The sequence below is a fragment of the Garra rufa genome, unplaced genomic scaffold, assembly GCF_049309525.1.
Source record: "Garra rufa unplaced genomic scaffold, GarRuf1.0 hap1_unplaced_005, whole genome shotgun sequence".
Classification (NCBI taxonomy): domain Eukaryota; kingdom Metazoa; phylum Chordata; class Actinopteri; order Cypriniformes; family Cyprinidae; genus Garra; species Garra rufa.
In genome coordinates this window covers 704,897-719,157 of record NW_027394280.1, presented here as the reverse complement: position 1 = coordinate 719,157, position 14,261 = coordinate 704,897, and the positions used below count along the sequence as shown (strand labels likewise).

Sequence of the window (14,261 nt, the reverse complement as noted above, 5' to 3'; positions counted from 1 at the left end):
CCTGTGTGTGTGTGTGTGTGTGTGTGTGTGTGTGTGTGTGTGTGTGTGTGTGTGTGTGTGTGTGTGTGTGTGTGTGTGTGTGTGTGTGTGTGTGTGAGAGAGAGAAAGAGAGAGAGAGAGAGAGAGACTGCAAATAAATAAAAAAAGCCAGCAGTGTATCTATACTTAAAAATGTACCCTCTTGGATACAAACTGGATGGATGCAGAGACACTGTACACAAAATGTTTTTATGTTTGCAGTTGGTTTGTTATGATGGCTCTGTTGGCCTGTTGCATGCTGGGAGGACGCAGCACGCTTGATTTGCATGGCCCAGCAGCAGCAGCAGCCCTGCATACGCCCCCTTCTGTCCATGTCCAACATGGAAAAGCCATCTCTCTAACGTTTTTTTTTATTTTAAATAGTAAAGATGCAGAACATCACTCTTAATTTTCTCTTTCTTTATTCTCTCTCTTTCCCCCTTTGTGTCTGTATTTCATTTCCTAATTCACAATGTCTATTTTACGTCTTTTGGATTTACTCTTTGTTTGCATCCTCATCTGACGGATGGATTCGACTTGACACCTTTTCGTTTTGTCTGCAATTAATTTATTTCATTTTCACTTTACATCCTGTGCATGTTGTCCCATTCTGTTTGTCTTCTCTGGCCTGTGCCACCGCTCCCTCGTCCCCGTCCCTGCCCCTCTCTGCAGCATTGGGACCAGGGAAGGGGTAACTCAGAAGAACCTGAGCGGCTTATTGCCCATACGTGACTTCAGGCTGGACCCCAGTCTGCTCTACTCTCTGCCCCTTCTGGCCCTGAGCCCAAACCTGCTCATCGTCTGGGTGTTCCTCAGCATAGCCTACCTGCTGGCCAAACTCCGCTGCAGCTGAGCCTGAGACCCCCTTTTTCCATTTTTCTTTCTTTCTATCCCTCGCTCCGGCTATCTCAGCACTTCCTTTCTCTGTTTTTCTCTTTCTTCCTCCTCTGGGTGAGGAGCTGTGTGCAGACAATGCTGAATTCTTTCTGGTTGATTCAGCTCTTCTCTCTAACAGCCAGTCTAAAGGTCTTTGTGTTCATTTCTGCCTTACCCCTTTCTCTCTCTTTTTCTCTCTTCTTTGTTTGTACAATAATTTGTGACATATTACAAATATTCTGATTATTTTAGAGGGTACATTTGAAAATAGATATTCATATATATTTAAGACATTGATTTATTTATTCAATACTAAATATTCTTATAATATTCAACTGTTTTATTTGTGTTATTATAACAAATTATTTTTAGGCACATGCATATAGTGTGCTAGTGGTCGATTCAATATGTATATAATAGAGTGCATTAGTACCCGCATACTTTTTTAGCGGCGCTTGTTCTGGAAGTATTTTTCCCACTCTTTTTCCTTTTTTTTTCTTTTTTTCATAGGGACTTTAATAAAGTGTTTGTTAAAATATTATAAGCCATGTACCAAGCCAAGCAGCTACAAAATGAATCACAACATCATAAACTTAACATTTATAAAAGTTAACAGCTTTAGTGAGGGAAAGAACTACAATCCCTTGAAGCATTGCAAATTGCAAACACATTTAAGAAACATTTAAGTATTCAAATCTTAGATGTTTACTAATATCCTTTATTATCTATTAAAACCTGTGATAATATTTAAAATAACCCCCACATTTTAACTTGTGACAATGATATTGAATAATTTTTGCTTTTTATTCCATTGTTGTTTTTAAAAAATCTTACAGATTTTTTTTTAATGTGAAGTTCAAATACAAATATTTATTTTATATTTTCTTTGTAAATTATGTAACCTTTTGTAAAAAAAAGAAAAAAAAAGTTCCCTGCATTTTCATGTCACTACCGAAGCAGTGTTTGTTTTAGTCCAACTCTACATTTATGATCAAAAAATATCTCTGTGTCACTCTCTCATGGCTATATGGTGAGTAGATAGGCCCCATCATTTTGAGGTAGATGTGTTTAAAAGTATGAAAATCTGTGTGTTACTTTTAAAGAATATTAGTACAATTTTTCTATAATTAAACACTTTTTTGGGAGTTATTCCATAACATTTAGTTATGTTGTTCAGAACTCTTCTTCTTTGAGGTTCAAAAGTATCTAAAATTGTCAGTACCGAAAGTCATGACTGAAACAGTTGGTGTAGTTTCAGTAGTGACATCTTTGTTTTTTTTTATCCCATAAAATTGTCACTACAGTAACTTGTCATCATTGTTTGACAAAAGGGAGTTCGTGATCCTTTTTTTGGTGGAAATAAACAACATTTGATGATTTAAGCAAAATCTTAATAGGTCAATATAACCCTTTTTATTAAATTATATATTACTGTGTTTCGGTAGTGACAAATTCGGGGAAAGGACAAATATTTCAAAACTTTCTGAAAATACAATATGAGAATGAACTGCACAACTTCTAGAAATGTGTACCTTGGATATTACACAATTTGCATACTTAAATTTGTGAAAAAAAAGTTTTCAACTCTGAACCAATTCTGTAGAATGTGAGAGAGAGAAACATAATTTAAGTTTATTGGTAAATACGCATATATATATATAAAACATAGTGAGTCAGACTCAAATACATTATTTACAGTGCTTTATGGGATTGGACGTTCTCTACAAACCCTTTTGACACTATTTGTTCACCACCAATCTTTGATTTGTAGAATTTTCTGTACAAAATCATGGGTAATATAGTTTTACAGCTGTTTTTTTTTTTAAATAATGTGGAAAAAAAAAAGTGCATACAGTTTGATCTCAAAACTCACAGTCCTTCTGTCTTTAAAAGGTCATTGTTAAAAACGAATTTCCCTATGGAGAAAATGAATAGGTTTTTACTTCCGGAACCCGACTGTTGCACTCTATAATGAGATATTGTTATTCTTTATTGTAACAATATCATGGAATTTTCCAGTGATTTTTGTGGTCGATTTTGTTGCGTCTTCCATGTGTTTCTATCAAAATGCAAAGCTAAGGCCTGGCCAAAGCTAATTTCAACTATCATCGCACATGCTTTAAAAATTGATTGCACTTTAGGGTGTTAAAGGAGTAGTTCACTTCCAGAGCAAAAATTTACAGATAATGTACTCAGCCCCTTGTCATCCAAGATGTTCATGTCTTTCTTTCTTCAATCATAAAGAAATTATGTTTTTTGAGGAAAACAATTCAGAATTTCTCTCCATATAATGGACTTCTATGGTGCCCCCGAGTTTGAACTTCCAAAATGCAGTTTAAATGCAGCTTCAAAGGGCTCTAAACAATCCCAGCCAAGGAAGAAGGGTCTTATCTAGCGAAACAATTGGTTATTTTCTAAAAATATTGACAATTTATACTTTTTAACCTCAAACGCTTGTCTTGTCTAGCTCTGTTTGAATTCTATGTATTCCGGTTCATGTGGAAAAACTCCCATCTCATTTTCTCCCTTCAACTCCAAAATCGTCCTAAATCTCTGCAGAAGTACCGACCCAGTGTTTACAAAGTGAACATGCAGCGGCCAAGGTCAAACGGCCTTTACAAAAAAAGGTAAAACAGTGATGTAGGACGATTTCGAAGTTAGAGGAGAAAATAAGATGGGAGTTTTTCGACATACCCTAACTGTCTTGAACCGGAATATACAGTTCACACATTTTTTTTGTTTTGTATTTGTTTTTTTAGAAAATAACCAATCGTTACACTAGATAAGACCCTTCGTCCTTGGCTGGGATCATTTAGAGCCATTTGAAGCTGCATTTAAACTGCATTTTGGAAAACTCGTGGGCACTATAGAAGTTCATTATATGGAGACAAATCCTGAAATATTTTCCTCAAAAAGCATTATTTCTTTACGACTAAAGAAAGAAAGACGTGAACATCTTGGATGACAAGGGGGTGAGTACATTATCTGTAAATTGTTCTGGAAGTGAGCTATTCCTTTAAGTGTGGCTATGTCTTCCCATGTTTGGCTGGAAGAACACATGTTGCTCTTTTACCAAGATTGGTCTGCATTAACCTGTTTGCAGCCTTTCCAATGACACAGTTCAGTTTGGCCAAATAAGATTGTATTTTCAGTCAGGGAAATCTAAATATGCACTTGAGAATTACTTTTCATTGAGATTTTGTTTAATGTCTATAAAGATGTTTTCACTGTCAGCTGACAGGAGGTACATGGCAATAGGTTTAATCTTCTAGATCCAGCACAAGATCCGTTGACCACGTCTGAGGCATGCAACCGATTACAAGATCATTTCAGCTTGTCTCTCAATTTGTAAAAACAACCTTATTTACATTAATGCACTAAATAACAGTGAGTATATAGTGTAAGACACATTTGAAAAAGTAACCTTGTACAGCTTCCATTGCAAGTGCATTACTGTAAATTTGTTTCGTTAACTGTACTAGTTGGCGTTGGTTGGATTTTTGCTTGTGTTGAATCTGGAACAGTCTTTTAAGATGTATCTGTTTAGATGACAAGAGCATCCACATTGCTTTAAGTAAAGGCACTTATGCAGTAATGATGAATAGAATGTATGTTCTCTTACCAAAACAAATCACTTTGTTTCCTAATCATGGCATACAGGCTGCAAATCATCAGAATTCTTCCCATCTTTATATGTAAATATATATTTTATATGTAAATGTTTACCATAATGATTGAAAATGAGATAACTTTACAGGAGTCTGTTTAATTGTGCTTCCCTTTGTGCCAAATTAGAAATGGCCTCTCTGTGCTTTGTAAAATTTGTCTGGCCACATGCCACGGCCAGTACATCTGCTGTTTACAAGTTAGCACTGCTTGAGCTTACATGCTGTAAAGAGCCCATTACAAGAACTTTATATATGAAAAACAACCTTCACCAGGCTACAGAAAAGTGTGCATTTCATCTGACCCACTAAAGAAATTGACTCTCCCAAAATATCTCCATTTGAGATGCCGAAGGGGTTCGTTTATAATGATTTTGCGGCTCTGTGAGTCTATTTTTGCTTAGTTTGCTTAAAAAGATCAGAGATAACTTTCAGTTTGTTTGTTTTTTTTTGTTTGTTTTAAATCATGTTGGATAATGTTTCAAGCTGTTTTCTGAGTATGATTATGTCTTATACAGTAAGTTGGAGAAGGATTTTGGTGAATGACTTTGTAGTCTTATAGATTAGACAGTGACAATCTAAGATACTGCCGAAGGCTGAATGTTATTGGTAGGTTTTAACAAATACATTTTAAGAGTTTGTTTGATCAGTTTGGTTTTAGGTAGGGCTGCATGATTATGATAAAAATTTCAATTGTGATTATTTACCATGATATTGTAATCTCAGTTGATAAAATGTATATTTAAAACTAGGGCTGTCAGTTTAACGTGTTAACTTAATACATTAGTTATGAAAAAATAATGCGGTTAAAATATTTTAACGCAGTTAACGCATTGGCCCCGCCCCCAGAACTGTACATCATCTTACATTTCATACAGTTGACTGATGACAAATATGATGCAGGGTAAGAATTCCATAAATGCAGTTATGCTCCTAAAATTCAAGATATTGGAGTAAAAATGTCCCTGTATGAGTTTTTGCCTCATATTTATATCATATGATAAGGGATATCACATGAGCAGCAAGTTTTGCCACGAATATCTTGAATTTGATGTGATTTTATACAACAGTTCAGTAAAAAATGAAGTCAATGTTGTTATATTTTAACTGTTTTGCTCAATTTTGCAGAGAAAATGTTATCTTAAATGTCACCGCAGAACTGATATGCCTCTTTGAGCAACACATTGTTTAGTTTCTGAATGAATCTGCATTTTGAACGAATCCAGTTAGTCAATAGCCTATTCATAAACTGAGCCATTGACTTTAGTTCAAACTGCTGATTCATTCAGGAATAATCAAATTAATTATAAAGACATTTACTGCCAACTGCTGGCAGTTTTAGTTGTTTATTAAGAGTATCATTTCATTAAAAAAAATGAAAAAGAAAACTGTTAACCAATCTGTTTCTTTCAGTGTATAAACAAAAAATACTGAGATGTTTAAATTTTATGTTGAATCAGATAAAAATATGCTCTCTAAAGCTACTATTTGTAATGTGTATTTGATACTTTCTCATTTAACACAATAATGGCTTTAAATAATTTGTGGGTATAACTTTCAGTGTATAAACAAAAAATACAGAGATGTTTCTCAAATAATCTTCTTTTATGTTCTGTAGTTTATGTTAGGCCTTTGTAGCCTAAATGTTTGTGTAATAAATTTTATGTTGAATCAGATAAAATATTTCTCTCTAAAGCTACTATTTGTAATGTGTATTTGATACTTTCTCATTTAACACAATAATGGCTTTAAATAATTTGTGGGTAATTACACAGCCAAATTTAATTTGCGATTTAGTTAGATTTGAAACATATTAATTAGATTTAAAAATGTAATTGACTGACAGCCCTAATTAAAACATATGCAGGTTATTACAAAAAAAGTGTGACTGATTTGCACAATGTACATTATTATGATTTGGTTACAATTTTCAACCAGAAAAACACAAACATTCTAAATAGAATGTTGTACCTCATGCTGTTTATGATTAATCATGGCTGACAAAATCATAATCAAAAGTTTTTGTATTAATTTTGCAGCCATAGTTTTAGCGATAAGTTCTAGGTTTGATTTGATGGACTACGTCGGTGAATGTATCTTGGATTAGGGAATAGTTTTGTGGACTGGTAAGGTTAGCTTAGGTTAATGAGTGGGCTCAAAGCCAATTCCTTTGTTTGTTTGTTTTTACTTTCATGCTCAGAGAATCCTATTTTGGAAAGGTAATATACAATATGCTGTTGTTTTTATGCTTCTTACAACATTTGTATATTTTAGACGTTATTTCAGTATTTTCAATCATCAATATATTTGAAAAATACAACTTTTTACTTAAATATCACAAATAGATTTCTTAGCTCTACCTCGTTTTACTATTACAGCATGTGAATTGAGCATCATGCTCATTTAGTTACAAACTAAAAGGTCTCTGGCAAAGAACCATTTTGATGGTGAAAGTAACTAGATTTTTTTGTTTACCATTAAGTGGTCAAATAATACAAAAATGAGAATTGTGGTACTTTATGCACCTTTGTATATTTCTTTTTTAGTGGAATTTTAAAGAAGATATTTAGCAAGCTACTCTTTTCCATGCATTTTTTTGGAACATCAGTCATTTGGGTTTGGAATGACATGAGAAGGACAGATTGCACTGTTGTTTCATTTCTAATTGGTCAGTTTGGTAGACAAAATCTACACCTGGCATAAATTGTAATAAAACACAGTTGTCTCACCAAATACAGTTCCGTACAGGTCAAAAGTTTACATACACCTTGCAGAATCTGCAAAATGTTAATTATTTTACCAAAATAAGAGAGACCATACAAAACGCATGTTATTTTTTATTTAGTACTTAACCCTCTGGGCCTCCTCATTAAGGGGTCACACTTGGCTCCCTCGCGGTCAAAAGTGACCGAAGCCTTAAAAAGTAACTTTTTTTTTTCTTCAGGAAAATCAATTAAATATATTTTTGTTCAATAATATTTTGTAATTATTATTTAGAATTTTGAGCATTTTTTATGAATCTATGCAATATTTATACAGTTTTAATGAGCAATTTTTTCCCAGTAGAATTATATTTTATATTATATTTTTTAATTAATTATGTATTTATTATTTTTCAATAAATACAACATTTCACATTAAAATAGAGTAAAAGCATTTAAAATCCATTTTTTTAAAGTGAAAATTGCACCATCTAGTGGCATAAAAAATAAAAACTTGTGTAATGCCATGTAAACTCCTGTATCTCCCTATATACATATATACAGGGGCTTTGGGATTCCTATTGTTTTTTTTCTTTTTACTGTTTTTTCATTTTATTAGGCTTTGCATTTAGAAATATATTCAGACATTCTAAAAGATAAATTTTGGCAAGGTTTAGATATTTTTTTTGATTGGATAAATATCAGGTTTTGCATTTTTCTGCTTATTTCTGTGTGTCTGTGTGTGTGTCTGTGTGTGTGTGCGCGCGCGTGTGTGTGCGTGTGTGTGTCAGTTCTGTACTTTTGTTATTTTAGAGTGTCAGTCCTTGCTTGCTGAACACTTCTTTTCAGCACAGTTGCTCATTTGTAGCTTGTATTACCAAAAGATTATCTGAATTATCACATTTTTTCGTATTTCCCATTCATTTCCTATGTCGGTCATTTTTGACCGCGAAGGAGCCAAGTGTGACTATTTTTTTTTTGACCCTTTAACATATCCGAATCATGTCACTTATTTTTTTTTGTACTCACATAGCTAATGCAACAAAAGTCACCAAGTGTCATCTCATTCTGATGAAGCTACGATTTTTAAAAATTCAAAACATAAAATTTTTCGGTCAAAAATGACCGAAGAGGCCCAGAGGGTTAACTGCATAAGTTATTTTACGTATAAGTAGATATAATGTAGTCCACAAGAGAAAATAATAGTTGAATTTATAAAAATGACCCTGTTCAAAAGTTTACATACACTTGATTCTTAACACTGGGTTGTTACCTGAATGATCAACAGCTGTTTTTGTTTTGTTTTTGTTTTTTGTTTTTTTGTTTAGTGATGGTTGTTCATGAGTAGTCCCTTGTTTGTTCTAAACAGTTTAACTGCCTGCTGTTTCTCAGAAAAATCCTCCAGGTCTGACAAATTCTTTGTTTTTGTTTTTCAGCATTTTTGTGTATTTGAACCCTTTCCAACAATGACTGTATGATTTTGAAATCAATCTTTTCACAATGAGGACAACTGAGGGACTCAATCAACTATTACAGGAGGTTTAAACACAATGTATTAAGGAGAAGGAAACAATGCATTAATGGGTGAACACTTTTGGAATTTGAAGATCAGCTTAAATTTAACTTATTTTGTCTTCTCGGAAACATATAAGTAGCTTCTGATGGGCAATACTAAATGAAAGAAAATGATATTTAGACAATAAGAAAAATGTAAACATTCACATTCATTCTGTTCAAAAGTTTACACCCCTGGCTCTTAATGCATCTTTTTTCCTCCTGGAGTGAGAATTTGAATCCTCTGTAATAGTTCCATATGAGTCCCTCAGTTGTCCTCAGTGTGAAAAGATGGATCTCAAAATCATACAGTCATTGTTGGAAAAGGTTAAATGCATAACAATGCTGAAAACCCAAAGAATTTGTGGGTCCTAAAGGATTTTTCTGAAGAATAGTAGGCAGTTTAGCTGTTCAGGAAAAACAAGGGACTCATAAACAACTATCACCAAACAAAAAAAAAACAAAAAAACAAAACAAAAAAAAAAAAAACACAGCTGTGGATTATTCAGGTAACACCACAGTATTAAAAATCAGGTGTGTGTAAACTTTCGAACAGGGTCATTTTTATATTTTTTATAAATTAATAGACATTAAATAAACTATTATTCTCTCTTGTGGACTTTATGTAAACTTCTTTTATGTGAAATATCTTATTCAGGTCAGTACTAAATAAAAAAAATAACATGCATTTTGTATGATCCCTCTTATTTTGGTCAAATAATTAACATTTTGACCTCAACTGTAAGTTTAACTGAATTGCTTTATTGTTGTTATTTGAATACTACTAAGACATTTATGTATAAGCACATTTTTGAAAGTATATCTTTTATATGTAATTAAAAAAAGGTAAAGTGAGGTTGTAAAACAGAATTTTTGGAATCCCAATAAGAGGACGTGCAATAGTTGACCTGATCAAATGTAATTATTTACCATAGATAATTGTTTACCATACCCTAATAATCAAGCAATGTAGCCTGTTGATCTTAAAGTTTTATTTTTATTTCTGTCCAATTTAGTTGCCTGTGTTCTACCATTTTAGTGACTTTACTGAACTTTTAGTGACCCACTTTTCTTATGCTCAGAGTAGGGTTGCCACCCGTCCCTTAAAATACGGAATCGTCCCGTATTTGAGAATGAAATTGCGCGTCCCGTTTTGAATCAATACGGGACGGGTTTTGTCCCGTATTTTTTATACTTTTTTTTTAAAGCAGCGTCTCATGCAAATAATCACTGCGGTAAAGCCAGCCGCGGTTCAGAAAAACACGGTCAAGCCAGCCGCGATTGATTTTAAGTGTGCGCGCATATTACAGTGATTACGGTAGTTTCAGGAACAACACAGGAGGAGCGTCTCGCTGCAGCCTGCGGTGGACATCCAACCCCGCCCACATCCAAGTGTGACGCCAGACGCCACGCCCACGTTCAAACACGTCACACTTCCAACATATTAAATAGTATTAACACATATTAAAATAGTGATAATATGATTAGCAATGTTCACATTTGTGGACATATCTTTAGAGAATTAGATGAAAATGAAAATATGCTAAGTGTTACTTTTACAATAACAAAACTTAATTGTCCGTCTAAATCTGATCTTGTCTAAGCTTTGTCAAAATCGATTATAATAAACGTGAATTTATGTCATTACACAAACAAATAGGGTAGGGTTTAAATGTTTTATTACCAATTACCATTTTCCTAACTTTAATCAACCAAAGCAAGCGTTTTACCGGCAGTTCGAATGTAATTAGTTCCATATGAAAGGTGACCTAGGTTTAATTTGTATTATTTAATACAAACTGTTTTGTTTACATCCCCGATACAACATACTTCTGCCATTCTTGCACATGCGTACAACATCGGGATTCTCTTTTTTTTTTTTTATTAAAGAATAATTGGACATTACAAAAATATTGAAATAGAAATCCAGATACACAAAATACAAGCTTAATCTGTATACAGTAATACAATATGTAATAAGAGGGGGGGGAAATAAATAAATAAATAAACTAATACCATAGAGAGAAAAAAATAAAGAAATAAACGTATAAATAAAAAGTAAATAAATAAACAAAAACTAAATTAAAACCTAGAAACAACTAAACAATAGTTCAAATTTTCTTCCTTTTCCCTTTCATATACAAAAATTATATTGTGGGAGCATAACCAGAAAAAAAGTTCTCCATGAAATGTAACAACAAATGTATTCATTTGTTTTAAAGACTTTTTAAAAACTTCTATTTCTGATAAAAATAAATTACATTTTGGTATGCATTTAGCAAATTTCTGTTTATGAATATAATATTTGCCTTGCAAAATGTAAAAGTTAACAATGTACTCAATCATTTTACTTTTATGAGAATAAGTACAGATAACATCTTTTAAAGAAAGCATATAATTAACATTTCTTTGCAGAAATAGAAAGGCGCTAACATCAGACCAAAAACTAAGAGACAATTCACAATTATAAAACAAATGACACAAGTCTTCCTCATGTGTGTTACAGAAACTGCAGGTATTATCAATGTCCATGAATTTAGAAAGAGCTACTTTACATGGATAAATTTCGTGAAGTATTTTGAAATGCACTGCTTTAAGGCTACCGATGGGGAGGGGAGTCACACGATGACGCATTGACGTGGGCGTGGTGTCTGACGTCACACATGGATGTGGGCGGGGTTGGATGTCCACCGCAGGCTGCAGCGAGCCCTACTTGGAACACAGAGAGAACGCGCTTGCAGAGCGCTTTTCATTTAGACGCCCAGGACTGAGAGATAATACTACAAAATGCTCGTGAATTTTTACTTATTTATTTGCATTTCTGCTTTAATATCCATTTTATTTATTGGTGTACTTGACGGTTCTTTTCTGAGAAATGGGACATTATTAGACTTTAGAGTCTAATAAGTAGAAAAAAAACAAAACAATGATCAGTTCTTATTCAGGACGGCCCATATTATATGCAAAACTCATATGAAACCTTTTTACTGCAGCATTTTTGAGATATGGGACATTATTACATTTTAACGGGGTATATAGACCCCATTTCTAAAAAGTAGAAAAAAAACAATGACCAGTTCTTATTCAGGACGTCCCATATTATATGCACAACTCATATGAAACCTTTTTACTGCAGCATTTTTGAGATATGGGACATGATTACATTTTAACGGGGTATATAGACCCCATTTCTAAAAAGTAGAAAAAAACAATGATCAGTTCTTATTCAGGACGTCCCATATTATATGCACAACTCATATGAAACCTTTTTACTGCAGCATTTTTGAGATGACCCCAACAGCACCCCCCCCCCACCACCCCGAATGCGTCCCTTATTTTTGGGTATTAAAAGTGGTAACCCTAGCTCAGAGGGATGTTGCATCAGCATTTTCAACTTGTTAACTGTATTGTGATGTGGTTTGTTTATTCTGCTTTTTAATTTGAATGATGAGCTTTTACCACCCTCATTCTCTGTTTACCCATAGTACTCATGCTCATAACACTGCTGAGATGTCTGCTGCCATCTTTTGTGGCTGTGCTAATTTTACTCGTGATTTTTCTAAACATGGCTTCATGTTCTGTTTGTTTTCTACTTGTTTTCACACACTCAATCCCGCCCCTTTCCCCCCTGCCAGTGAGGGCTGCCGCCGTGAGAATACCACGAAGAACGTTGGATGTCGCAAGTATGCCTTTAACTGTCTACAGCTGAAAGCCTTTCCTAAACATTACAGACCTCCCGATGGCACTTTCGGAAAAGTGGAAACTTGACGAGACGACTCATGTTTAGCGATAAATACAGTAAGATCATGAATTGTGATGTTACACAAATCCTGCACATTAGAAATTCGAGCCTTTTCCAAGCTAAGCTACAATAAATCCGCTCAACGCATAGGCTATTTCAATTTGCACAGATTATTAGTATTATTAGCTAATGACTGCATATCTAATCAGTTCTCTTTTATAAGCCTAATATCACCATCCATATTCACACACATAATGCTGTGTTTTATCTTCAAGGCCCTCTGTAGTGCATAGTGGAGGGTTTAGGAAGTTTATGCTGTATTTCATGCCATAGTCTTGACTATCAGTAGCAAACTGTAGTGTGTTTAGTTTACGCAAGGCCTACTGCAGCATTACAGTAATCAGTGTCATGGCTTAGAGTTGTCACATAACTCTTCTTGCCTTGTTTATTCCTCCTGTGTGGTGTTTGTACATTAAGTCTCCACTATTTTCAAGTGTCATTTCCCATCCTCCCATACACCAGCAGAGGAACTGTAGGGAAATAAACCAGGCCTTATTTAGGTTAGCTTTGTGTGTTTTATTCATCTTTTTTAAACCTCATACATTCAGACTGATCATGCATGGTCCATCCTATCAGTTGCACAATGCCCTCTTCAAGTCAAAAGAATGAACTTCTGGCACGTTTCTTCTATGGACCAGCGTAGAAAATATTAAAGGTAACGTGAGATCAGTGATGGCAGCAACAACTAGATGATGCTGTCATGTTGTCCTGTACTTGCTTTAACAAAAGGTACATTCATAAATACAATGTCGATACATTGAGAGAGTACACTCGTGAAATGTGAATCTGTTACAGTTCGTTAGAAGTTGTTTTGTTGTGCATATCACTGTTGTCATTTCTCGTTTTTGACACTGATGTTGTTTCAATTATGTATGTTTATACAATGTTATTTAAGAGAGATATGCTCACAGATTTTTGGATTGATCTTGATTTGTATTTATTTCTTTTTATGGTAATAACCTTGTATCTTTTATGATGCCCTCTTATATATATTATGTCTGTCTAGAACAGAGTTCTGCTGTATTAAAATGCTGTCATCAATATCTGATGCCATTAAAGAGAGACTATAAAACCAGTGACCTCTATCGTGTCCTTTTTCTGTTTTTGTCTCTGTGCATGTTCTATATCTAAAACATGGTTGTCTACTAATAATAATACTAATAATGCAGTATTTTTTTAAATACAATGTGTATGTTTGAATGCATGGTTACTTTTGAATGGCCATCAGTAGAGAAAAATGCTTCAATTAGCGTGTTCTGTATCTACTACTAACAATAGTATTAATTTGGAATACTGGCCATCATTAGGGAAACCTGGTTTTTGGCACCACTGGTGTAATTTTAGCTTCTGCCAGCAAGAGGTGGACACGCTAACACAAAATCCCTGATCCCATGATGACTGCTCACAACAAAAAATGGTATCTCATCGTTGCTTCCCTGATGAGCTATTGCTGCCCTCTTGTGTTCTGTAGATGCCATATCAGACAGAGATGCAACCATTTTATGAAACCGTTGACTTCTTTTTCCAAAGAAAGTATTTGAGTATAGAATCTGAAGCATCATTGAATAGCATTAGAAAAAAAATAGATGGTTATGGAAGTAATAAACTTAAATTCATTCAAATGTCACTTCTGTTACCTGATAA

The 14,261-nt window shown here is 33.9% G+C and overlaps 1 protein-coding gene across 1 annotated transcript in view; it reads left to right on the top strand.

Moving 5' to 3' along the window:
- LOC141312747 (inositol polyphosphate-4-phosphatase type I A-like) overlaps positions 1–13,692 on the top strand; it is a 46,288-nt gene extending 32,596 nt beyond the window's left edge. The window contains exon 23 of the mRNA XM_073832623.1: positions 12,451–13,692. Coding sequence (XP_073688724.1) covers positions 12,451–12,583 — 133 coding nt within the window. The 3' untranslated portion in view covers positions 12,584–13,692. The remainder of the gene's footprint in view (positions 1–12,450) is intronic.
- The last annotated feature ends 569 nt before the right edge of the window (positions 13,693–14,261 follow it).